The 27710-nt window shown below is 32.6% G+C and overlaps 1 protein-coding gene and 1 long non-coding RNA gene across 2 annotated transcripts in view; one reads left to right on the forward strand and one right to left on the reverse strand.

Annotated features, from left to right (window-relative positions):
• Positions 1-27710, forward strand: part of LOC115888546 (calmodulin-binding transcription activator 1) — a 517884-nt gene that overhangs the window by 828 nt on the left and 489346 nt on the right. The window contains exon 2 of the mRNA XM_030908300.1: positions 2135-2362. Coding sequence (XP_030764160.1) covers positions 2135-2362 — 228 coding nt within the window. The remainder of the gene's footprint in view (positions 1-2134; positions 2363-27710) is intronic.
• LOC115888552 lies at positions 23755-24417 on the reverse strand. Its single transcript, XR_004051280.1, has 3 exons — positions 24397-24417; positions 23936-24343; positions 23755-23810 (listed from the first exon to the last, which is right to left on the reverse strand). It is a non-coding gene; the product is annotated as an uncharacterized LOC115888552 (long non-coding RNA).

Genomic DNA, 27710 nt, shown 5'->3' on the forward strand with positions numbered 1-27710 from the left:
TTCAAATGGAATGAAGGTGGCTCATTAAGATATTTGGAAAAAGCAATTTTTTTACGAATTATTCGTAAAAAAATTGGTACCACACACTTGGTATTTCGAGTCAAGTTGTCGTTATGAACCATGTGAACACGAAAATTTCAAATAAACCATATGCCAGAATGTCAAAAGTTGACATATGAAATGTAATTTTATTAAGAGTCTCATTTTCTATAGAATAAAGTAGAAATATACCGAGGGTGCCATTTAAAAATCAAAAGTTGTAGTAATTTTCGCTGAAGCAGGAAGTGACCAAAAATAATTGAATACGTCAATCAATCCTATTTTATGTCATATACTAACATACCTACAATTTTACCTACAATACCTACAATTCATATACTAACATACCTACAATTTTCCGATCAGGTTACGGAACAAATGACCATCTTCTAACAGTCAAGGTCCTTATCGAGAAATGCATTGAGTATAATAGACCACTAATGCTTGTCTTCGTGGATTTCGAGAAGGCCTTCGATTCGGTAGACCAGCGGAAGCTTCTAGAGACACTAAGTGAGAGTCGCATCGATCATCGATACTCCTCAATCATAAGACATCGATACTCCTCAATCATATGATAATGCCACGGCAAACGTCAGAATATCGACAAATCAATGCACAGATAAATTCAATATCGATCGAGGGGTAAGACAAGGCGACACACTGTCCCCTAAACTATTCGTTGCTGTGCTAGAAAGTATGTTAAAAATGATAAACTGGGATTCAACAGGAATTAACATCGATGGCAAATTGATAAATCATATCTGTTTTGCAGATGACATTATTTTAATAACAGACAACATACAGGAGGCACAGAATATGCTGGATATGCTGAATGATGCTTCGGAAAAAGTCGGTTTGAAAATTAACTTGTCAAAGACACAATACATGACAAACCTAGTACTAAGTGGAAATTTAAACATTAATAACATACCTTTCGAACAAGTGCATATATATAAATACTTAGGGCATGAGATCGGTATTAGAAGGGATAATCAGACCCACGAAATTCTACGAAGAATAGGTTTGTCGTGGGCGGCATTTGGCAAACTAAGGCATATACTGAGATCTGATATTCCCATATGTTTAAGAAGAAAGATCTTTAACCAGTGTGTCTTGCCTGTCCTCACGTATGGAGCTGAAACGCTTACTTTGACAAAAAAGAACATACATAGAATACAGGTCATGCAACGGAAAATGGAAAGGTCTATGTTGGGAGTTACACTCAGAGATAAAATACCCAATCATACAATACGAAATCGAACAGGAGTAAGAGATGCGGTGATATCTGTCTTACATCTTAAATGGAATTGGGCAGGACATGTGGCTAGGATGACAGATGGACGGTGCACAAAGAGACTTGTGGAATGGAGACCGAGACACGAGGCCTATAGAAGCAGAGGACGACCTCCTAGTCGATGGACAGATGACATTAAGAGGGTGGCTGGAAACTGGATTCAAGTGGCACAAAATAGAAGGAAATGGCTAGAGTTAAGGGAGGCTTTTGTTCAGCAGTGGACGGTATAAGCTAAATGATGATGATGATGATGACTAACATACCAAATCTCGTTTTTTTATCTGAAGAAATAAAAAAGTTATAGAGTTGAGCCACTTTTTAGACGCATCCGGTATAAACCCATCCATAGTTAACTAAAAAAACTAGAAACTTTTTTTAGTGAAATACATGGATTGGTATGAACGTCATCTGCCTTTTTTCTGTCATCGTCTGTCGAGTAATAAAACAGAGTATATTGACAATACAGTCAGTTATAGTCTGTTCTCTTGGTCACAAGCAGATGTTACTTAATACTACAGTTCTATTGATTAAACATGCTCACAAATTAAAATATGATTCTGATACTGAAGTCTCTCCAACAAGTCAGGAAAGATTTTGACACAGACGTTCCAAAAATGACAGAAAATACATCGCCACTAGAAAATCCGTTTTAGCTATGAATTAAAATGGCAGACACAACTATCACTGTCAAGGATTATTTCGTTGGACAGAATATAATACACTATTTTAATAGTTTAATTATTACACTGGTACTAATAAAGTTCATTAATTAAAGTCGTAACTGTTATTCTTTTGTTCTAGGGACCACAGCTCCTATTTTTCTTTTAAGTAGTGGCGATGTGGGTAGCCACTTGATTATCCACACCACACCTGAATCGTCCACCAATACAATAAAATCGGTGGACGGTACCGACGATGGTCAGGTACTACTAAAAGGAATAAATCAGGGCCTGGAGGTGGTACAAGATAACGATACGGCGTGCAGTAGTGGGAGCAGTAGTAGAAGTCTCTCCACTCCTATTGGTTCAGGTGAGTTCGTAACTATTTTACGTCACTAAATAGGCTTAATTTTTTTAAAGCGTTTTTATTTTTGTCGAAATTTAAAAATCTGAACTTATGAGAGAAATCTGAGAGTGTGGATAACGTAGGAGATGGCAACATTGCATTCTCTGCAAGTACTAGAAACACATTTCCAGAAACTGAACAAGCGGCACTCAAAAGTTTTGAACATTTTTCAGAAATGGACTTGTATTAGACCAAAACAAATCAATGTATATTTAATATGCTTAGCCTATCTTATAATATGTATGTTAATGACTATCGTACTTGACAGACTGTTTTTTTTGCCAACTAGGCTAACCATCTATAATTCACACCAAATAAACTTTTAGTCACGTGATTAAGCTTGACCGGCACAGCGTTGCCCACTTTTACGTATTTTCTTTTAATCAAAATATTTTGGGAAACAAAAATAAATTCATTATAAATATACAGGGTTGTTCAGCACATACGACACGGAGTATTGTAGCTAAACGATGAGGTTTTTACAAATTGTAAGTTTTGGGTTCGATGAAGGACTATTAGAGGTACAATTTAAAAATAATTTTACAAGATACAGAGTGTCCCAAACAAGTAAAAAATATCAAAGTTGTATTTTTTTAAATGGAACAGCCTGTATATTATTACATTTTTAGTTTCTACGATTAAAATACAGGTAAATTTGATTAGGGTTTATTATACTTAAACCTTACCGTTTTTAAAATATTTTCAATTTTGTGAAATTGCAGTAAAAATTTTAGGGCTTCATTTCTCCAAGGGTATCAAAGTTTTTAATACTAAATATTTACTGAAGTTTATTTATTGATCAGTTATTGTGTTGCAATAATAAAAATAATGCTACCTTATATAGAGTGTCTAAAAATTTATTTTAAATATTTATCAGCTTCAAACGGCAATAACTTGTTTAATTTAAATGGAACATCCTGTATATTTTACGAGAATCAGATGCTTAATTTAATTGTCTATCAAATTGTATTATACCATTTTTACCTATCTCTTTAAGTTTCCATAGAAAATGCATTTTCTTGTAATTTAGAACTTATTTATCAATATACCCATGGAATATTGACATTTTAGAAAATTTTTTAAAGAGTACAGATACTCTATTGTCGATATAATTCGTTTATATCATTAAAAAATAAAAAAACTGTTTAAATATTTGTTAAAGAGGATCAATTAATATGATTCCAGTATTCAAACTACATTAACTGACTGTTTGCGTTGATTAATAATAGTTGCGCCAAATACTAAAAAACTGTGTTTTGTATATGTATTTGACGGTGTGGTAAAAATTAACACCTTAAAATGATATTTCTTTTTTTAATAAATGCTTATTTATAACAACAGAGACGTTAATTTTGATAACTTATTATTATATTGATTTCTGTCTCAAATCCACATTCATTTAGAATAATTTATTAACGAACACAATTAATTATGTAATTAATTAGTATATGGGCGGAAATAATGGTGTTATATTTAATTAATGGTATACTCTTTTATAAAGATTTAAATAGTTTTCTTTTTGCATACAAATAGACTAGTAATATTATCGTTTTGCTAAAAACGATAATATTACTAGCCTGTACATTTTGTACATTTGTTGCTTTAAAAACAATCTAAAATGTCAATATTCCATGGGTATATTGATAAATGGGGTCTAAATTATAAGAAAATGCATTTTCTACGAAAACTTGAAGGGATAGGTACAAAATGGTATAACACAATTTGATAGACAATTAAATTGTGTATCTGATTCTCCTAAAATATACAGGGCGTTCCATTTAAATTAAAGAAGTCACTGGCGTTTAAAGCTAGAAATTATTTAAAATAAATTTTTAGACACTCTGTATAAGGTAGTATTATTTTTATTATTGCAACACAATAACTGATCAATAAATAAACTTCAGTAAATATTCAGTATTAAAAATTTTGATACCCTTGGAGAAATGAAGCCTTAAAATTTTTACTGCAATTTCACAAAATTGAAAATATTTCAAAAACGGTAAAGTTTAAGTATAATAAACCTAATGAACTTTACCTTTATTTTAAACGTAGAAACTAAAAATGTAATAATATACAGGGTGTTCCATTTAAAAAAATACAACTTTGATATTTTTTACTTATTTGGGACACTCTGTATCTTGTAAAATTATTTTTAAATTGTACCTCTAATAGTCCTTCATCGAACCCAAAACTTGAAATTTGTAAAAATATAATCGTTTAGCTATAATACTCCGTGTCGTATGTGTTGAACAACCCTGTATAAACAGTTGTTATTTACATCAACAAAACTCACCTTCTTAACAGCACTTAAGGGACATAAAGGGCCATTACTAATGCTTTCCCGTTCAAAACATTCTAATAAAGTTGCGATGAGTTTTTTACGGATATTAAGCTATCTTGTACACTTCGCACTAAAAGAGGTTCCAAAAAGAACACTGTTCGACTGCAAAGTCTGCTAGTAAACATTTTTAAGCTGAAAGTATCACAACGCTATTTATTTAATCTAAAAACTCGTAATACAAAACTAAAGTGTCAAAACGAATGACAATGTCAGGAAGTAAATAAATGTGAAAACTTTTTGACATTTTTTACAGCAGAGCTACCACCTGAATTCCCAGCCCAAAATTTAAATTCCAGTTAGTCAGCCGGGCGCCGAATATGTCCATGGTTGGCAACAATGAATTTAAAAATCGCGCCTTCGATGACGTAACTTAAAGTTTAATTGATATCAAATATATTTCTGCCAATAATTTTCTACAGATCATTACACATCGACTTTAACCTTATCTTTGATTATTATTTTCAAATCGAAACCCTGTTCTATTCTGTAGATACCTGGAAGCCATATGGCCTAAAAATTGAACAATAAATAATTTAACTGCCGTAAACCTAACGTGGGCAATAAAAAAAGCGAGACAATGTCTCGAATGGGCTTTTTCTACACCATTAACCATAAATATATAAAATTTTCTACATTGTCTGCCATGAACTTTGCCCATAACGAGGCGGTTTACGTATTGAATATTAAAATATTTTCTTTTCCGCTTATGCCGGTGTATGGAGAAGGTTAAACGAAAATGTGAGGCGATAAGACGTCTAAATTAAAAATATTATACGGTTATTATCCTCGGTACGAGTCTATTTACTTTGCCCTAAAAGGGTGTAAAAAGGGTGATTTTTATTTAATTTATTCAGGGTGTTCGTTGGGGTCGGGTTTTCTACCAGACATATTTCAATTAATCATTTACAGTAACTTATTTAGAAAGTTATATTTGATTTTTACAACATAATTCTTTGTAAATAGGAAAATTTGTTAGGTGGTTTTAACCCTCGAGCGGGTGCGACCGGAATTTTGTACCGCAATTTTACTAATTTCGTTAAAACAAAATATCCATTGGACGTAGGTCGGTGGTGCCATTAAATATTTTTATTTAGAGATATTTGATACCCGGGGCGTAGTGGTTGCGTATCCAGCGTTTCAAGTTCAGTAGGTATTCTGTCGTAAACCTGGCAACTACAGAATTTGCGGTACACCGTGCCACTACGCGCCCGGTTATGTAAGTAAAATAATTATCATAAATTTTAATATTTTCCTTTATTTGGTGTAATTCTAAATTGTTACAATTTTTTTCAATTGCTTTTATAATAAGATGTTAAATATATGTTATCTAACCTGTAGTAATGACGGAAAGGGTAAGTATACAAACTCTTCCCAGATATTTCCATGTTTTCCTCACTAAATATGCCAGAGATACCAGTTAGAGACAATAAGAAGCGAGTTGGTCCCTGCCATGTATGTGAAACCCATAAAAATACTAGTTTTTGCAACTAAGGCAACAAATGTGTTCGCGAAAGTATTCCGCTAGTACACCAGAAGGTCCGAGTTCGAGGCTGCCTCGAGGCATAATTTTTTTTATTTTATTTTCGTTAGTATTCTGATTGCAAAATATTAAATACATATCTTAAACAATAATTCAAGGATTTATCTCTTATAGTTTTCGAGATAAGAAATAAAGTAAAGATTTCAGTTAACGTCTCCTTTTTGCTGCCAGGGCTAATCTGGACGGGGCCTACTTTGTTTACGCGGAATCCGAACCGCGGTCCTCGGCCATATCATGGTCAATTGCCTACCGACTTGGGAAGTGTCTAAATCGACTTTTACTCACGAGATATCCGATCTCATCCGGCCTCGAACCGGCTTGAATGAGCAGTGTGTGTCAATAGATTTTACACTTTTGCTTTTTTTGGACAACAGCACGATACAGAGTTTCGAACCGGTCACCCGTCCATCCACTAGTATCGCCTTACGTCGCTTAACTTCGGTGTTCTAATGGGAACCGGTGCACAGTGCTTCGAACATATGGCTCTAGAGGACAAAAATCCAAAACTTCTCTTTTATTGTAAGCAATTTATTCAAACTAGGTTTATTTGACACAAATGATAAGTACTCTCATTGTACTAAATGATGATGTTCTTAGTCCCACGTTTATGAAAAAAAATCTTATAAATAATAATAATGTTGGAGCTGTGTTCCATCTAAGCAAATAATAAGTTATAGTATGAAAACGGTGTAAGTATTAAATAAATTCCTGGGATAAAAAAGAATTGAAATAACATTAGAACATGATTCCTACAATATAAGCCTAATATAAGATAAAAATGTTTTTCTTTAATGAAAAAGAAACATTAATGCTATATTTAATTAAAAAGAAAACTTATGATACTATAAATTTACTTTAGAACAACAAAATGTATAGATCGTAACTACTCTGATTCAGAAGAATCACTGCTGACAGAATCTTCCAAATTTATAGTATCCAAATTACAGGTAGATGATATATTCTCACATATAAGATATTTCTGTACATCATTTTCTAATATGTTACTTTTTCGCGTTGTTACTGTTCATTTTGTCGGTATGAGGGGTTCGGATGTTAATAGTTACCTCTTTAATAGACCATATCCATATATTATTTTTTCCTTTTGTTGGGTATGAGATTTTATAATAAATTGAAAGATGGACACTTTTTTTATGCGACGTTTCGCTCCAACATAGTGGACTTTTTCAGGCACAAGTGGTGTCTCGTTTGACTGGAAGGTTCACCAATATCTAATAAGAACATATTTTTTGAAATACAAATAATTTTGAGTTCTTTTCCTTATGATCAAGCCAAGTATTAGCCAGATCGGCATTGCTTATCAATTTTACTCCATCTGAAAAGTATTATAAAATAAAGTTCGTCGCAAGCAGACGCAGGTGAACTATACAAAAATTAAAAGTGTATTAATATGGCAACAAAAATATTCAATAAATACGATATGTTTTGATATGTTTTTTTTAAATGCCTTTTTGAAGTTTGAAAACGTAAAATTTTTATACCCATTTAAGAATCATCTTAAAAAATAAATAAAAACTAAACAATCACGAACTTGTTTAGAAATAAATTTAAAGGACATACCTTGTTTAACAATATCCATAGTGGCTTTCAATTAAGTACGTACCCGTTTAACTCCATAATATACAGAACTACTATGAATGTTATTCTTTTCACTGATGAGATAATGATCGTAAAATTTATTTTTAGTGAAAATATTTGCTAACAAAAACGCTGTTTATGAAAAATAATATATAGGATGGTTGAACATTGCTATAAGTATAAAATTATATATTCAGATATTAGTAAATTTTAACTTATTTTTTTATTTTTGTCCATGGGACGAAGCACTGTGCGGTGTTTCGACGTAGCTGGGCCATTACCTACTTAGAGATATGTTGATATAGAAAGATCATGGAACAATGAGGAAAATGCATGTTTTTAAATAATGGTTTTAAAAAATAGTTCATATAATTACAAATTGAACAAAAAAAATCGTTGATATCGGTTAAGAAATGCCTCTAATATAAAATAATTAAATATTGTTAATTTAAATGGCCGGGCAAACGCTCTCTACCGCGCCTTGTCGCTGTGACGTCACCCGCCGTTCTTCTGGTTGAGTGGAGCCAGACGCGTGTTTATTTTACACAGTTTGCTTTTAAACGCTGTTGAATCCGAGTCAAAATTTTAGTTATTTGGGGTAATTAATACATAATTAGTAATTAGTGATATTTATAAATAGTAATGGATGAGCGAAAACAGAAAAAAATGGTCCAAGGCCATGAGAAGAGATGAAAAGAAAAACGTTAAATTATCCTCTATTTTTACGATTTTGTTGGATTGCTGGATTGTTGTGAAGATCATTTTGATGTAAGTTCATATATTTATGTATATTGTCTTACATAGGTATATGAAATTTGAATGTACAGGGTTATTCATTATATTTTGACATATAGCCTTAACTGCAAGTTTTAGAAGAAAACATTAAATACAAAAGTTTCAAGGTTTTTCATATACTCTCTTTTAAAATTAATTCTAGATATACAGGGTGTCAAAAAAGGTGGTCCAGAAAATTGTAGGTATTTTTCGCTTTTAAGATAGGTATAGGATATTATACATGAAATATATCTAGAATATCTAGAAACTTCCGAAGAATCCAAAAATATATAGGGTGTTTCACTTAAAGAAGTAACTTAATTTTGGCGTTTGCTTATGGGACACCTTGTATAATATTTTCATTACTGATAAACAATTTATTTCCTATAATTTCTTAAAAAAAACAATCTTTAAAAATAACAAAGGTAAGGGAGTGTCAATATATAAAAAAAAACTTTCTTTTTCGCGCTATGCTCTGGAGTTACTTTTCCACGTACTAAACAAATATTTTTGTCTCTTTTCACTTCTACATAACCTACAGCATTATCTCCATACGTCTCCCTACCTGATCTGAAAAATAAGTTTATAACATTAATATCTATAACTATATAAAAGTTCGTAACATTATAGGTACCTACTTATACTTAAATATGCCTCAGTACTACAAAGAATAAATGTTCCATACCTCTCTGTTTTTTTCCTCGTAATTCAGCACCAATAGATTGGGAATTTGTATTTATAAAAGCAGCCAACATAAAAGCATCGACTTTTGGCAAGTTATCTGATTGTGCTTTTACAAACCCTGAATCTGCCATTACTTAAAAAATTCTCAGAACACACAACACATACAAATAATAACTACACAAAAAAGCATAAAAAGCTCCTTCAATCAACGCTAAAAGCAACAAAAATGTCTTAGTACGCCACCTAAATACGTACATAAACGGAACACGTCTGGCTGCTGCTGGCCATCGCGCGTCGACGAGAACGGCGGGTGACGTCAGACCAATAGAATATCGTTTCAATTCGCGAGGCGTCGCACAGTGCTTCGTCCCATGGACAAAAATCAAAAAATAAGTTAAAATTTACTAATATCTGAATATATAATTTTATACTTATAGCAATGTTCAACCATCCTGTATATTATTTTTCATAAACAGCGTTTTTGTTAGCAAATATTTTCACTAAAAATAAATTTTGCGATCATTATCTCATCAGTGAAAAGAATCACATTCATAGTAGTTCTGTATATTATGGAGTTAAACGGGTACGTACTTAATTGAAAGCCACTATGGATATTGTTAAACAAGGTATGTACTTTAAATTTATTTCTAAACAAGTTCGTGATTGTTTAGTTTTTATTTATTTTTTAAGATGATTCTTAAATGGGTATAAAAATTTTACGTTTTTAAACTTCAAAAAAACATATCAAAACATATCGTATTTATTGAATATTTTTGTTGTCATATTCATACACTTTTAATTTTTGTATAGTTCACCTGCGTCTGCTTGCGACAAACTTTATTTTATAATATTTTTGAGATGGAGTAAAATTGATAAGCAATGCCGATCTGGCTAATACTTGGCTTGATCATAAGGACAAGAACTCAAAATTATTTGTATTTCAAAAAATATGTTCTTATTAGATATTGATGAACCTTCCAGTCAAATGAGACACCACTTGTGCCTGAAAAAGTCCACTATGTTGGAGTGAAACGTCGCATAAAAAAAGTGTCCATCTTTCAATTTATTATAAAATCTCATACCCAAGAAAAGGAAAAAATAATATATGGATACGGTCTATTAAAGAGGTAACTATTAACATCCGAACCCCTCATACCGACAAAACGAACAGTAACAACGCGAAAAAGTAACATATTAGAAAATGATGTCCAGAAATATCTTATATGTGAGGATACTTCATCTACCTGTGATTTGGATACTATAAATTTGGAAGATTCTGTCAGCAGTTATTCTCCTGAATCAGAGTAGTTACGATCTATGCATTTTGTTGTCCTAAAGTAAATTTATAGTATCTTAAGTTTTTTTTTAATTAAATATAACATTAATGTTTCTTTTTCATTAAAGAAAAACATTTTTATCTTATATTAGGTTTATATTGTAGGAATCATGTTCTAATGTTATTCCAATTCTTTTTTATCACAGGAATTTATTTAATACTTACACCGTTTTCATACTATAAGTTTTGGATTTTTGTCCTCTAGAGCCATATGTTCGAAGCACTGTGCGTCGTTTGCGTTGTCCATAGTATTTTAATGGCCCGTTTTATAAAATTGTGGTACTGCTTTCAAGAAAAAAGTTTTTTTTTGCATTTACACATATTTATTCTAATAAATTGAACAGTTTCTGGCGAAAAATAAAATATATGCATCTTCCTCATTATGTTTACATCAAAAAGTTCGCTAAAATTAAAATGCAAATCAATGCAAATAATTATAATAAATGAAGATTGTGTTTTTTAAGAGATAATATACTTACCTTTAAATTATAAAAACACTAATTACCCACGCACTGAGACACCCACCTGTTCAAAAAACTGCTTAGATTAAAATGTTCTTCGTCGTTCGTTGTCTCCTCTATCTACGTCGATTACTTGCATCAGCTTTAAGTCACGTGACGTTGATTTTTTATTAAATATATTATGGCAAATTCACACAAGAAGTCTAATAGTGTATCAATATTTTTTTTTGTAAAATTACTTATATTTTTTTCAGTGATCTATACAAATTAATTTGTAAATTAATTTAATTCCTTATTAATTGTTATAACCTTCTTTATTATTATTTGATTCCAACACGCATGTAGATCATCCCTTTACATAAAACCTTGCTCTAATCCGCGTTTATCCGAAAAGCGAACGCTTTCCTTCGAAGTAGGTCACGGGATGGCGCTCGGCCTCGTATACACGCTACAAGATAAATAAAATTCAATATATTATGTAGATTTTTGTTTGGTATGAGTTTGGGAAAACGTGATTTTTCATACGTTGAAACAATTTCGGCCGCTCCGCGTTATAAGACACTCGGATTTAAACGCCATTACTTTCGGACGTCTGACTTGATACGGCCCTGGATGGTCTAACGATGAAAGATGGTCTTGGTACGAATAAATTTCGTGGGGTCTACTGGATCGCAAAAGCATGAAAAAAACCGTGCAAAAACAACGAAGTTTTTTGTATAAAATAAGAAAAAAGATGCAGTATAAAAATGAATACAGGGTGGCCCATCGAAAACGTTCCGCAAGGCATAACAACCAGGGTATTTTTTTTTTCAAAAAATCCAAAAACACGTCAATTTTGTTTGTGAGGGGGACAACTTTTGGCCCAAAAACGATTGCAAAATCTTCAACCCTCTAAGCGGGGGTGTCATCCCCCAACTTTTTTCAAATGGGAAGGGGGGTCAAGTGGCACCGCAATGAACAGAGCTTTCTATTCTCTATATTTCCCCGCTTCGTTTTTGAAAATCGATCGAGACATTTTGAAAATATGAAGGATTGAAATTTGAAAAGTATTTTTTGCAAAAAAAAAACGCATAAATTGAATTAACTAAAAAAAATTAACTTATTAATGAAGCAAATGCTGAAAATGTTGCCCGTCAACCTCCATACAGTCATACAATTATTTTCAAACCGTTCTCGAACATTCTGAAGAACTTGCGGGGTCGCTTCGCGACAAACATCAATAATTCGTCTTCGCAGGTCTTCTAATGAGGCGGGTGGAGTGCTATATACTTTACTTTTTATGTCTCCCCATAGAAAAAAGTCTAAAGGAGTCAAGTCAGGTAACCGGGGAGGCCACTCAATTGCACCCCTTCGTTCTATCCACCGACCGGGAAAGTTATTGTTCAAAAATTACGCACATTTTGAGAGCGATGTGGAGGTGCACCGTCTTGTTGTTGAAATATTAGTTCCGCTTCAACGTATCCAGGATTCTTCTCTATGATGTCAGTTAGGGCTGGGTCGATGGTATTTTCCAGTAAATCCAAGTTCATATCATCTGTTGGATTTCCAGGAAGAAAAAAAGGACCCACAATAGAATTTCCAAAAATACCAACCCATACGTTCAATTTCTGAGGGTTTTGTGTGTGCACCTCGTGAAAAACCCTGGGGTTGTCCTCAGCCCAGTACTGACAGTTGTTCCGATTAACTACACCGTTCAAAAAGAAAGTACACTCATCCGAAAAACACACATTAAATAGGAAATTATTATCATTGGCCATTCGTTCACTCATAGTTTCACAAAATTGCAAGCGACGATCAAAATCGTCTTCGTTGAGTTCTTGAACCAACTGAATTTTGTACGGATGGAAGTTGTGTTTTTTCATATCCTTTGGACACTTGTACGATTCACGCCGGTCTCATTGACTAATTTTCTTGTACTCAGCGTACTATCTATGGCAACTTGGCCCAATACGAATACCTCCATAGCTTCATTTACTACAGGATTTTCCCTCTGTCTCTTTTTATTCATAACGAAACCAGTTTTTTGCTACTAACTCGCGAACAATTTTGCCATAAACCTGTTTGTCAGGATGGCGTTCATTGAATATCTGGGCAACCCGATTGCCACATTCATTATTTTTAAAATTTAGTTCGATTATTTCCACTTTTTCTGCAATGAGTACACCATAATTGTTAAAAAGTTTAACGATATTGAGAAGGACTTCAACGCACAAGTCACAGAACAGCTATCTAGTAACTACCCCACCTGATCGTTCAACCTTGTGGCAAATGAGGGTTCTTTGGGGTCGCACCACTCTGGCACTTTGTGCCATTGTATCGGTTTTTTAATCGCGGTGCGATCCCTTTAGACACACATTTATTAATACTAATATTATTCTGTAAAACTTAATGGGGTCTAATAAAGAAATTTGAATTTGAAATGAAAAAATGCGTAAACATCTAGAAATAATAAGAAAAAACAGCAAATTGGTCGAAGGAATTTATCCTTATCATTTACTATGATAAATGTTTAAATAAACTTTTCAAATTTCAATCCTTCATATTTTCTCAATGACTCGACCGATTTTCAAAAACGAAGCGGACAAGTATAGAGAATAGAAAGCCCTTTTCATTGCGGTACCACATGACCCCCCTTTCCATTTGAAAAAAATTGGGGGATGATATCCCCGCTTAGGGGGTTGAAGATTTTGCAATCATTTTTGGGGCAAAAGTTGTCCCCTTCACAAACAAAATTGACGTGTTTTTGAATTTTATGAAAAAAAATTACCCTGGCCGTTATGCCTTGCGGAACGTTTTCGATGGGCCACCCTGTATATAAGCGACACCAAATAAACTTTTAGTTACGTCATCGAGGACAAGTATGGACATATTCGGCGCCGAGCTGACTAACTGGAATTCAAAATTTCCCGCTGGAAATTCAGTTAGTAGTTCTGTTGTAAAAAATATCAAGTTGTCACATTTATTTATTTATTTCCTGACATTTTCATTCGTTTTGACACTTTAGTTTTGTATTATTTGTTTTTGGTTTAAGTGAATTGTGTTATGATACTTTAAACTTAAAATTTTTTAATAGCAGGCATTGCAGTTGAAAATTGTTCTTTTTAGAACCGCTTTTAATGCGAAGTGTACAAGAACTCAAGCAGCTTAACAGCCATTGCAAAAAACTCATCGCATTCTTTATACCGGGTGCGTCGCAAGAGTGTTAGTGCTCACCCCTACAACTTTTTTATTTTTTCAGATAAAAAAAAACGACATTTGGTAACTTCCGGTTTTACCGGAAATGACTCCAACTTTTGATTTTTAAATAACTCCTTTGCTATTTTTTACTCTATTCATAACGACAATTTGACTCGAAATACCAAGTACGTGGTCCCAAATTATTCGTAAAAAAATGCTTTTTCCAAATATGCTTATGGCCACCCTCATTTCATTTGAAAAAATTTCCAAGGCTCCTTGATTAAAAATTAGTGTTTCTAACACAGCCATGACACACACAAATACATCCTAGTACATACTTTAGGTTTGCATTTAAAGAAAAGGTTATAACCCGATTAATACGTGAAACCTGCCCCCGCGGCTTTTTTGACTCGCACTCAGCCGATCGATTGGTTTTCGAATCAAAATAATTCACCTAAATTTTTAGCTCTTTAACTCAAACGGTTTTCGAGATTTTCAAAAAAATGTTTTTTCAATTTTATTTTTATAGTAATGATGATTTTTTTTCGATTTTTTAGAAGTCTGAGACATAAAAAAATATGATCATGATTCTTAAGCGAAAAGCCGATTTTTAGCGGAGGAACGAAAATTAAAATCTTCATTTTTTTAACCTTCGTGAAATATGTCACTTACTAAAAAACGTCAGAAAATGTCTTTTATACTTCTTTACACTTGGGAATTTTTTAGAATTTTTTAGAATTTTTTGAAGTGGTAGAACAATATGAAAAAAATGAAAAACTCATTTTTTTATAATTTTAACATTGAAAATGTTTCTGTTATCCTATATAAGGGAGCCCAAATCGAATTAAAATGCTACATTTGCCACACCATGACGTCATATATACAAGGGTATAGGAAATCTCGGCGCAGCGGCGGCAGTCGGCCAGCGCGCGCAAAAACCATTACATCGCTAATTGTTTATTGATATATCTTTATTAGTTTAAAAGCAAAAATATGGGGTTTGCTTTGATACCTTGTCAAGACATAAGCGAAACTTTTAAATTGTTTCTTTTTTCATTTAGGCCTTCGTTTTCGTTAAATGAAAGTTATATTAAAAAAAATCTATTTTTGAACCAAATTTTCGCATGATTGAAATGATTACTCATGTTTAAAGTTTTTTGGTCATAAGCGCTAATGGAAATGTTTTTTCGTAAATAATTATAAAAATTATTCCCTACGAAGACTTTATTGTGTACTGGATGAAAAATAAGTATTTGTTTCTCTATACGGTGGTATTAATATATCGATTTTTGATGATAGTGCCCTTTTACCCGGTCTAATTTTGTACTACTTTCGGAATAAGGGTCCCCATATCATGTACTGTACTTCTATCCCTGAAAAATTCAGCTTGTGACACCGAAGTGAGAGGTAACGTCAAAATAAGCTTTAATCTACCTACATCATAGATAGGTGTAGGTACTCTAGGTATATTCTACCTAAACAGTAGCTGAACTAGCTGACAGTAGTAATTAATTTGTTATCCGATAAGTAGTTGTCATTATATAAGTTTAATCATCTTATACCTCCTATAACGGTAGGTTTTGGATTTTTCCTGATTGGTTTGTTAAACAAAAATATACTGGGCATATAAATGTCTGTTACAGGTTAATTTGTTAAAGAAATATGTTACACACATATTATTTTAATAATAATAGTATAATAGTAATGGCTATATTATGTTATAACACATACATATGTATTGAATGTACTTATTTTAACCAATGCATTGTTTTTGTTTTTTTTTAATCTCACAAATAAGAGATGTTTTATAGTTTTTATTATAAAAAACAGTGATTATACAATTTATTTACACCCCTTACACTGTTTTCTGTAAGGGGTGTAACCAGGAGTATATTTCGTAACCTCTTACGATATAAGAGAGCACAAAGTGTTTTATTACTTAATGCTTAAATTTTAATAATATATTAGTACATAAAATAAAATAGACTAGAAAGTCAATTAATTAATATTGACGTAATTGCTAAATAAGTACAAGATTTTTTTTTTTAATTATTTTAGTGTATTTTTAGTCACCTAATTATAAAGAGATATCCAACCATTGCATTATTTTACTCACAAATAAATGTTTTATGGTTTTTATTATAAAACAACGATTAATTTATTATACACCCCTTAACCCAAACACTCCAAGGAGGATATTTCGTGACCCCTTATTTAAAGTGGACAAGCTTTATTAGTCAATGTTTTAATTACCCAGCGTCTTTAATAAAAAATCTAATGTAATTTTTTTCATAGAAATGATCTGATATAAAAAGCAAATTTTATCAAAAAACTTTTTGATTATCTACAAGGAGTAAACCGCTGACAAATGTCTGTATACTCATGCCAAAGTAATGCCAAAAATACAAATTAAATACCAAAATTTCTCATATAATGCCCCACTAATGCCAAGCTGATTCCAATATAATACCACTAATACTACGAATAATATGTAACACATTTATTTCAAGCATTAACCTGTAACAATACTGGTAGGTACGTGCACAGATTTTTTCCTAGGTAACTTAAAAGTCGTTAAAAAGTCTAATTATATTTAAAGAAGATATAATTCCAACAAATTACATTATAAGGCCAATAATGCACAAGTAATACCATTAAAATCGTTAAAAAGTCTAATTATATTTAAAGAAGATATAATTCCAACAAAATTATTATAAGGCCAATAATGCACAAGTAATACCATTAAAAATTTTAGCGTTTTTAACTTGTGTAACATATTTCTTTAACGAATTAACCTGTAACAATAGTGGTAGGTACGCGCTAACAGATTTTTCGCTAGGTAACTTATTAAGTCGTTAAACAGGCCTATAAAAGCTTTTAACAACATAGGTAACTAATATTTATAATTTAATTCGGAGTTTTAATCTCAAATAATAAATGTTTTTACTGGTGTATTTCTGAAGTGTTCATTATTAAAAGTAGATATTCTTCAAGTTATGCGAAGTAATAAGTAATGTTTCCGGTGAGACCGCGTATATGTCACCGGATTCTGGTTAGTATAAAGACTTTTTTCTATAGAAAGAGTTTTTTCTATATTTTCCTTTCAAAATAAGACTAATTTCTTCTTATTCTTTTAAATACCTAGTGTTTCTTTTTCCTAAAATGTTATACTTAATTTTCGCTTAAAATTAAAAAATCACAAATAGAGGAAAATATACGTTATTGAATAAAGTTTATACAAATCACTTTACCATAACAAAAAAGTAAAAACATGTCATGGCGGAAGATATTCAGGTAGCATTTCACACATTTATCTATTAAAATCGAGATTAAAATAATAAACTTGCGTAACATGTTATACACGAGATAGAAAATTTCAGAATCGATTAATACGCAATACGCTACGCAGTCAACTTATTCCTATGCGCGGATGAGCGTCTTCAAGACTCTTCCTTCGGCAAGGGTCACGACGCCGCCGAAGAGGAATCGGCCTACGTTTGGCTAAACAGGCTGGACACGGTGGAGTACGATATTGGCGAGTCTGAATATTTATAAAAATTTGCAAAGTAAAATATGTTGAAAAATAATTAATCCATACATATATAAAAAGCTCAAAGGTTTTTTGTTGCATCCATCCTGCCGAAACCGCTTTACCAATCTTGATGATTCTTTTTTTAAATGAAAGGTATATATGTGTAGATTTGTTATGAAGTATTTTTATAGTGCTTAATGGCTCTTTCTTTGTGTAAAACGACTAAATACAAAAACATACCTGAAAAATACCTACACACAATACCTCCAGAAATAAATTATTTGTCATTGTCAGTGGTGTGTCAGTTAGATTATATATTACGTTTTTAGATATTTTAGAATGAGTTCATGCCGCCAGCTTTACATACATAAATATTAGCACAAAGGTTAGTTCAAACGACATTAGTGAATTAGCTACACAAAGCGATTTTAGGAAATTCATCCTCGTAGAGAGTAAAATTATCTCGGAACAGTTTGTTGTATGAAAATTCCTTACTATTTAGTCTAGAAGAATGAAATCCTACAAAAAGAATTAGAAGAAATTTTTGAAATTCATCAACCAAATGGGTAAAGTTAGTAAAAATTTATATAAAACTTGGTGACCTCTGGATTATACACATAAAAATGGGCACAAAGGTAAAGCGAATTTATGAAATTTATACCCTTAGGGAGTAGAATAGGGAATGAAAGTTTGCTGTACGAAAATGCAATATTATAACATTATAAACCAGACAGTATAAAATTTTATACAAGGGTTTATTTAGTGACATCATAAAGTAAAAAATATATTTTTTCAATTATCCTTCAAAGAATAATAAAGAGAGTATTAGTGCTCTTAATAAATAAAAAAAAGATGAAAAATAAAAAACATCTATGCTCACTAGCTCTCTATAAAGAAGTAAAAAATCATTTAAATCAATGCAACGATTCGAGGTGTAACGCGAACGTAGTCGCGAGAAAAAGCTAGTAATTTATTAAATTATTTTATTTAACTCATTACTTTTCATTGAAAAGGAATTTTTGTAATTCGCCACTATATTAGTTAAAAACTAAGAAACTCATATCAAATTTAAGTTTTGCGATTTTGACTTATACTTTTTACAAATGAACACATTTTAAAAGAAAAAAAGTTTTTGATAATATTTGTGTAGATTGACTACAAGTTGTATAACATAAATTTCTACGACCGGTCTACCTAGTGGTCTGCAGCATCGCCTTGTGGTGCAAACGTAGGCCTGTTAATCTGTTACGTGACGCACAACAGCCAAGAAAAACAGAAGCGTGGCTAAAGCTTGTCGCCCACTTGTCCGGCACAGCACGGACCGTAGCTGCCCGTCGCCTGCAGGCGACGGAGAGCTTGGTCGCCCACTTTTCCGGTGGAAACCGGCAAACCGTCACGTCGCGGTCGTGTGTTGCGAAGATCTTTTTATTTTAGTTTACATGTAGCAGTGACTGGGTCACTATGTGTGAAAGCAGCAGTTCTGATGAAGAAGTTATTGTAGCGGCCGCATTTTTGGCAGAAGAAGAAGAAAATAAAAAGAAGATAAAGAGAAAGATGTGGGTCCATCCCATTAATCAAAAGGCTTTTCCTTTGCAAAAACATGTAATGCGTCCATATCCTATATTTTTGTACTAAACAAATTAATTTTTCATCGTCCATTTTTAATTTTTTTTCTTAGGACTGCTTTCTCGGACTCAACAACAACAACTGCCGAAATAATTGCAAAACATATGTATATGCGATCGACAGGCTTCCACAAGTTGGTGCATTGGCGCCGGCCGGCGACGGCCGGCTTCACGCACACTTGGCCGCCGTCCCGGCCCGTCCTGGCACGGGCCGTCATTTGACGGGGAGAGTCGGAGAGCTGGAATCTGTTCCGTCGACGGACTCGCCGTTCCGTGCCGTGACGGGCTAATGTGCGATAGTCTATTCATTTGCATGGTTTTAATCCTATCCGTATTTTGACGGGCCGGAACGGGACGGGACGTGACGGCCAAGTGGGCGACAAGCTTAAGAATTTAGTAATTTAAAAAAAAGTCTTTTAGATACAGTAGTAAGTATTTGTGTTTAAATGGTGTTTGCCTTTAACAGTTAAAAAATTATATCGAAAAGTGTAACTTTTCCATAAGAATTCTTTTTTTTTGCTTGCTTGTTTTACGGATAGGTGCGATCGCATAATTATTATTGATAATGTTTTATTTAATTTTAACATTACTACTTTTTCAGTGAATCTTTAAATCTGTTGTTTTTTGTTAAGTTCGTTATTTAAACATATGTATGTAATACATTCATATTAACACTAATCATATTTTTACGTTTTTATTCATCATTTTCAATGCCCCCCCGGTTGCATCTTTGTAAAGGACTGTGATTTTTTTTTTCTAAAATCTTCTCGGACTGTTTTATAATAATCTATATGGTTATTTCTGGCAAGGATGTATTTTCAATGAAAAAATATTTTCTACTCACTTTTTTAAACTTAACAAAAATATATGTTAGTTAAAAACAGAAGATTTTAGAAAAAAAAAATAATGATTTTTTTTTCATATTGTTCCACAACTTCAAAAAATTCTTAAGTGTAAAGGAGTTTAAAAGACATTTTCTGACGATTTTTAGTGAGTGACATATTTGACAAAGGTTAAAAAAATTATACATTTGACTTGGAGGCGGGAGTGCGCCAGGGATGCATTTTATCTCCCTTACTCTTCAATATATGTGGCGAATCTATAATGATGGAAGTTATGGAAGACTACAACGGCGGTATCACTATAGGCGGTAAACAAATAACAAATTTAACGTACGCAGATGATACACTTATACTCGCATCCTCCGCTAATGAATTAAAATCCATTATGCACAAATTAGAGGTGGTCGGCGAGAGATATGGATTAAAACTAAATAAAAAAAAACAAAATTAATGATTATCGATCGAGAACCCACGAATATAACAGAAATAGCAAGTTGTAGATCAATAATATATATATATATATATATATATATATATATATATATATATATATATATATATATATATATATATATATATATATATATATATATATATATATATATATATATATATATATATATATATATACAGGGTGTCGTCCCAGAAATGAGTGCAGATATTTTAAGGGGTGGTAGATCTGGCCAAAAGAAACATATTTTCTCTTTACCATTTTTAAAATAGATTGAAAATAACCGAGTTATTTAACTTTGAAAGTTTAAAAAAAAAATTGCGACATTTTGAGAGTCGCCGGGGAATCTGCGCGGATCCCCGGCGCGGGGGGAGAGATCTCGCGGATCTCAGCTTGTTCGCCGCCCGCTGTTGCCACATCGACTAGAAAGACTTAAAAAGTACTTGCAAAATCCCACACCATCCAAGAGGTTCTGCAGAGGTGCGTTACTTTTTTAAGTGGGTGATCGCCAGTAGCCCTACTTTCCACATTACACAAAAATAAACTAAAAGAAAAAACTTACTAAACAATAAAAAAGATATCCCTATAGCAGAGAGATACAACTGCAGAGCTTTCTTTTTTTTCCATTTTACCACTCTTAAAACTGCACATAACACTACACTTAATAACATCACTTCACTACAATTCTTAACAACACTATGCAAATTTTCAACTGTGGAAATATTGGCTCCCCTATTAATTTTAGAGCTAAATCGTAAATGGTTTTTAAAGATACATTACAAATTTGCACAAGGGGATCCAATATCTCGACAGTTCCAAATTTGCATGGGATATCCTATATTTCCAACGATGATGCACCACCCGGTATACCCTTCGCTTCTTGACTGCATGCTATTACAGTAATTGTTCAACATGACGACCTCCATTTCCAATACATGCTCTCCTTCTTCTGAGCATGGAATTTTTAACGTTTTGTAGCAATTCTTCGTTGCTTTTCCCGAATCCTTCAAATGCTGAACCATACTTACAAAGGTTCGAGCATTAGGATTTATCTATTCGATACTCTTCGGAATAAGTCTCCGAGCTTCTACAGCACTTTCCCCTGCCAGAAAGTACCTATGCTCTTAGCATATCCACCTTCTTCGGATTTGTATACTCCATCGCGATTTGCCTATACCGATACCGATTACCGACACAAAAATATGCACTAACGAACATTTCACAACACTTTAAAAACAATCTCCGATCACTTTCTCGAATTTTAAAAGCTCGATAATATTAGAAATTAGATCGATTTCTAATAGTGTACATGCTTTGTGTACATGCGATTAATAATGACGTTAATATAATACAGGAATCTGTAATTTTCTCCCCACCGCCCATTTCATTGGAAAAAACGGCGGCAAGTTTTCTGCTTTTGAAATTACGATCGATGGCATTTTATTGTGTAAAAGTGGATGGTAAATGGCATCGATCGTAATTTCTCAGGCAATTTTAACGTCTTAGCAGGTATACTTATTTTTTATCAAAAGCTTTATAGAAAAAAAAATAACTGAACATATTAGTAGCTTTATTACTAATTAAACTATTCAAAACATGTTCTGATATTACCTACTAAAAAAATTTAAGTAAAAAATATAGCAAATTTTATAGTTTGACGACGTTATAATTAACAATAGGCAAATGGAAAAAATTACCTAACTACATATTAGAGACATAATTCCATACCTAGAAATACCGTATGGTCGAAAAAAACGGCGTCCAGAATGGCTTGAAAATAACGATCGGTGACATTCTTCATAAAATTTTACACATAAATTGACAGCGATCTTTATATCATAGCCATCGCTGACGCCGTTTTTTTTCACGACCATATTGTATTTCCCATTAATCGCATGGTGGCAATACTAATTTATATTTAAAGAGATATATCTAAATGTGTATAAACTAGGTATTTTATTAGCAATCATATTTAAGCTATTATGACTCATATCATATTCTAATTATTTGAAACTTGAAACATAATATTTACTCCTATTATATTCATGTAACTAAATTTTCTAATATTAATAACTCTCTGATAATAAAAAACAAGAGTGTGTTTTGAAAAAGTAAAGCATAATTACTGTGTATTGACTTTATTGTGAAAAGCAACCTATTTGAAACACATTTACGTAACTACAGAATAGTTTAAAAAAGAACTTACACACATGTTTTTTAGTCTATTTTCTTTATTATATTTGAAAACTACAGTCCCCCTTCCAATACATAAAAACATTTATATTCAAATATACTCTAGATAGAGCTCCAATTTTTATATGAAATGAGAATTTGTTCACACATAGTCTACCGTATGATCGAGAAAAACGGCGTCAACGATGGCTATGAAATGAAGGTCGCTGTCATTTTATATGTAAATTTATATAGGAAATGTCATTGATCGTCATTTCCCAGCCAACTGACGCCGTTTTTTTTTCGATCATATGGTACATTTTATGTATTTTATTCTTTAATTTTAATTACTACAAATGGTCTTGATATTTTTCTTTTGAATACATATATTCTTGTTACTCTCTTTCATCTTTGTCTCTAATATACAGATGCATTGCAATTTGTTGTTAGTATATTTATGTAATCATTTCATAAATCCTAAAAATAAAAATGGTTATAACATGCTTTCCAGATATCCATATCCACAATATTCTGTGTGTAAATATGTTCAATTTTTAATTTTAATTCACTAAATGAGATTGTGAGACAACATACAGGTAGTTGTTTAAATAATTTTCAATCTTTGTATGTAATAATAGATTTCACATATTATATGCATTACACAATATGTATTACCTGCAATAATAAAAGATATTTTCTTTAAAGTGTATAATTCTATCTAACACACTTCTAATAAAGTATACTCTGACTCTTTGAACATTTGTTACAGCTTCTAATAATTAGGTATATCGATAACTTCCTAAGAAATTTTGTTAGCACTTTTAATTAGTTTACCATTTTTCTCAATATATTCTGCATAATATATGACTCGATACATTCACCTAGAATAAAATCAATAATATCATTTATGAATAGAAAACTACATGTATAACTTCGTTAATATTTGCAATTTCAGACCAGAACTTGTCTGAAGAGAACTTTCTTGGTTTGTTTAAAAATATCTTACCGTATAACATAAATTTACATCTGAATTAATCTAATCAGATCAAATTTTCTTCATAGTATAGAAAACATCAAAACTATTTGACTGGTAATCGAGCTATCAATAAGCTGACCTTAAAATTTAATGCATAATTAAATGGGATAATTATTTTCATGTAAAACAAAACTTTATACTTAATAAGACCACAGGGAGTACATAATAACAGTGTTACTGAGATTTTTGATTTAATGTATTGCTTGGTATTTGTAGATCTATTATTGTTTTGTGATTACAATTGCCGGTATACCCAATTGCCTTCTTCTCCATTGATGCATCCTAATTTAAGATTACTGATTTTCTAATACATAATTAAAGTGAAATTATTTTTCCTACCATTACATAATTAATTTCTTCCTACCATTAGGTAGATACCTGAAAGGTTAATAAATTAAAAACGAATTTATTAAGACATTTAAACTGTTTACCTCATTTCTCACATATTTTTGACACAAAACGTTATAAATAAATCAAAAAATATTCGTATACCAACTGAATTATATGATATTTCATTTTGAATAATAAAGGTACTTTTTACAGGTTTATTTGGCATTGTTTTCATTGTTTTTTGTTGTTTTCTGTTTTGTTTTTAATAACCCACGAATAACCTTAAACATAACCTTAAACTACACACCATACTAGGGATGTACGATTCGAATCGATTATTATCAAATCGACGTGATTTTTATCAAACGATTTTTTGGTATAATCGATCTTTTTTTTTAAATCGAAGACCGATTTTATTTATACAGTTTTACAGGTTTATTTATTTGTTAGAATTTAGATTATTAGTTTTGCTGGAATATTTGTTTGCAGTGCATCCCTAGTAAAAGGCCATCTAGCAATGAACTGAAAAATTAAGTGTAAGTGCTCGCTGCCGCATGCGCCGATGTTTGTTTATCACTTTGATATCAGGTGTCAGATTGTTGTCGGGGCTTCCCATATTTTTATATTTGAGATAACGTAGAATATTCTTTGATTTTACCTTAATTCTTTCTTGTACTTTTATTTTATTTTTGGGATATCCCTACTCCATACATTAAACATTTAGAAAATTGATTTATCTATCTTTATACAACCACCAAAACGTTGACCCATAATAGTAATACATCAGTCCAGTAGAGGACGCTAAGGTAAAAAATTTCTAAATAAAAATTTGTAATTTGTAATTCCTTCAGTGTTTTCGAAATCGTTGTCGGGGTTGCGTCGGTTTTGAAGAAATGTCGAAGAAAACCCCGGACTGTCTACCATCAGCCTCCGGATATGAGTAGTTATTAAAGCAAGTTTTTTTAACATTTTTTATTGTATTTATGAGTTTAGTGTTTGATTATTAACATGTGAAAAATTTTAAATAATATTTTAAAAGTGATAGGCATGTGATAGGTTTGTGATGTTCAGTTTAATAGATATTTGGTGTGTATGTGTTAACGTATATGTGTGCTGGATAAAAAACACTTTCATTAAAAGGGTAAGCTCTAACTAAACATTAAAGGTTATAATTGTTTATTGAAACGATTGAAAATATTTCCTAATATGGCGAAAAAAGAAGCTATAATTGTTAAGATTTATTTTTCCAGTTTACTCCACTGTAAAAAGTATTTAAAATATTGCGCGTTTCTCTAGAATTAGTAGAGCAATCTACACTAATATGAATAAAATGAATTTTCGTATTTTTTTCTGTAGCAACTTAAAATAATTGAATTTATAGATAAACATGCAGAATGTGGGTATGGTAGGAGGTGGCAACGTTGCATTCTCTCCGACACTCTCTATGCCCGGTAAACGAATTTCCCGGGAGTGAACAGTGGCACTCAAAAGTTTTTCGACATTTTCCGGAAAATGTCAAGAAAAATATAAAATTTTCAACATTTTTTTTTTCGCAAAAAAACCTCATAGGCGTGTTTCTGGGGTTGAACTATACTACCAGTTAAAATATCTGCACTCATTTCTGGGACACCCTGTATATATATCCTTGATATCACAACCAAACCAAACAAAGGAGGATGTGATGCAGAAATCAAGAGAAGACCGTGTATAGCACGTAATTCCATGACCAAACTCAATAAAATATGGAAAGATTCAGCCATTTCAATTAGCAACAAACTCAGACTACTAAGAGCTCTAATTTTCCCCATTGCCACTTATGCCTCACACACCTGGACATTGAAGTTGGCAATGAAACGTAAAATCGATGCTTTTGAAATGTGGTGTTATAGACCGATGCTGCGAATACCGTACACAGCTCACCGTACAAATATTTCAATACTAGAAAATCTGAATATCGAATCTAGACTGTCGATATCAATAAATCAGTCATACTTAAGATACTTTGGGCACATATCCAGGAACACCAATGGCCTAGAAAAACTAATTGTGGAGGGAAAAGTGAACGGGAAACGTCCTAGAGGGAGATCTCCAAATTGTTGGGTGGACCAAATGAAGACAATAATAGGTCATAGTCTGCACGAGGCCAGTACTGATGAGCAAGACAGAACAACAAGGAGATACACCATAAATGCGATATCATAATGTCACCATACTCTAATAGAGTAATAGGAAGGCGGAGGAAAAAAATGAAGATTTTAATTTTCTTTTCTCGACTAAAAATCGGCTTTTCGTTTAAGAATCATGATCATAACTATGGTGGATGTATACCATGATAGTAAGACCCATGATTACTTATGGAGCAGTTGCCTGGTACACAAAACTAGAGCAACGGACGGCAAGGCTAAACCTATGCAAAGTCCAGAGACTAGCATGTGTTTGCATCACAGGAGCCATGAGAACCTGTCCAACAGCAGCAATGGAGGTCATTCTAGATCTAACACCACTGCACATTGTCATTGGTAGATATGCCAATGCGACAATGATTAGAATGGTCACTAACGGAATTAGTACTGGGAGAATTGTCAGGTCAGGGGCTTGGAACACCCTCAAAAAGAAAATACCACTCCTGTAACTCCCAGTGGACGATATGCCAAGAACGTACAACTTTGACAAACATGTCAATGTAGTATTGAGCAATAAGAAGGATTGGAAGAGCGAAACGCTTGCCCAGCAGTTAAATGACCATACCATAACTTGGTATACTGATGCTTCCAAAACCAATACGGGAACAGGGATCGGAGTGTTTGGGCCGAGAGCTAATTATTCCGAACCAATGGGCACTTACCCTAGTATCCTACAGGCAGAAATCTACGCTATCGAGAGATGCGTACAACTTTTCTTAGATAGGAACTATCGGAAACAAGAAATAGCCATCTTATCTGATAGTCAAGCAGCGTTAAAGGCGATCAACTCAGTATCAATCAATTCGAAATTGGTCAAAGAATGCATAGAGAAGCTGAATATATTAGGCAAAGAAAACAAAGTCCTCCTACACTGGGTGCCTGCTCACCAAGGGATAGAAGGCAATGAAAAAGCAAATAATCTAGCTAGGAAAGGAGCGAACACTCCACTAACTGGACCAGAACCGTTCTGCTTTCCAAGTGGTAACCAACTCAAGGCGGAACTCAAGAACTTGGAAGATTCCATCCGCAACCTGGAATGGAAATCTTGCAATGGTCTAAGACACTCGAAGAAGTTTCTGAGGGCTTATGATCAAGAAAAATCACAAATCTTCCTGGGTCTGAGTAAGAACAATCTTCGGATTGTCACGGGGTTTTTAACAGGACACTGTCTCCTCAATGAACACCCCAGTAGATTGAAACTAAGAAGAAACGGCGAATGCAGATTCTGTGGG

The sequence above is a fragment of the Sitophilus oryzae genome, unplaced genomic scaffold, assembly GCF_002938485.1.
Source record: "Sitophilus oryzae breed Bouriz unplaced genomic scaffold, Soryzae_2.0 scaffold_801_pilon_pilon, whole genome shotgun sequence".
NCBI classification, from domain to species: Eukaryota; Metazoa; Arthropoda; class Insecta; order Coleoptera; family Curculionidae; genus Sitophilus; species Sitophilus oryzae.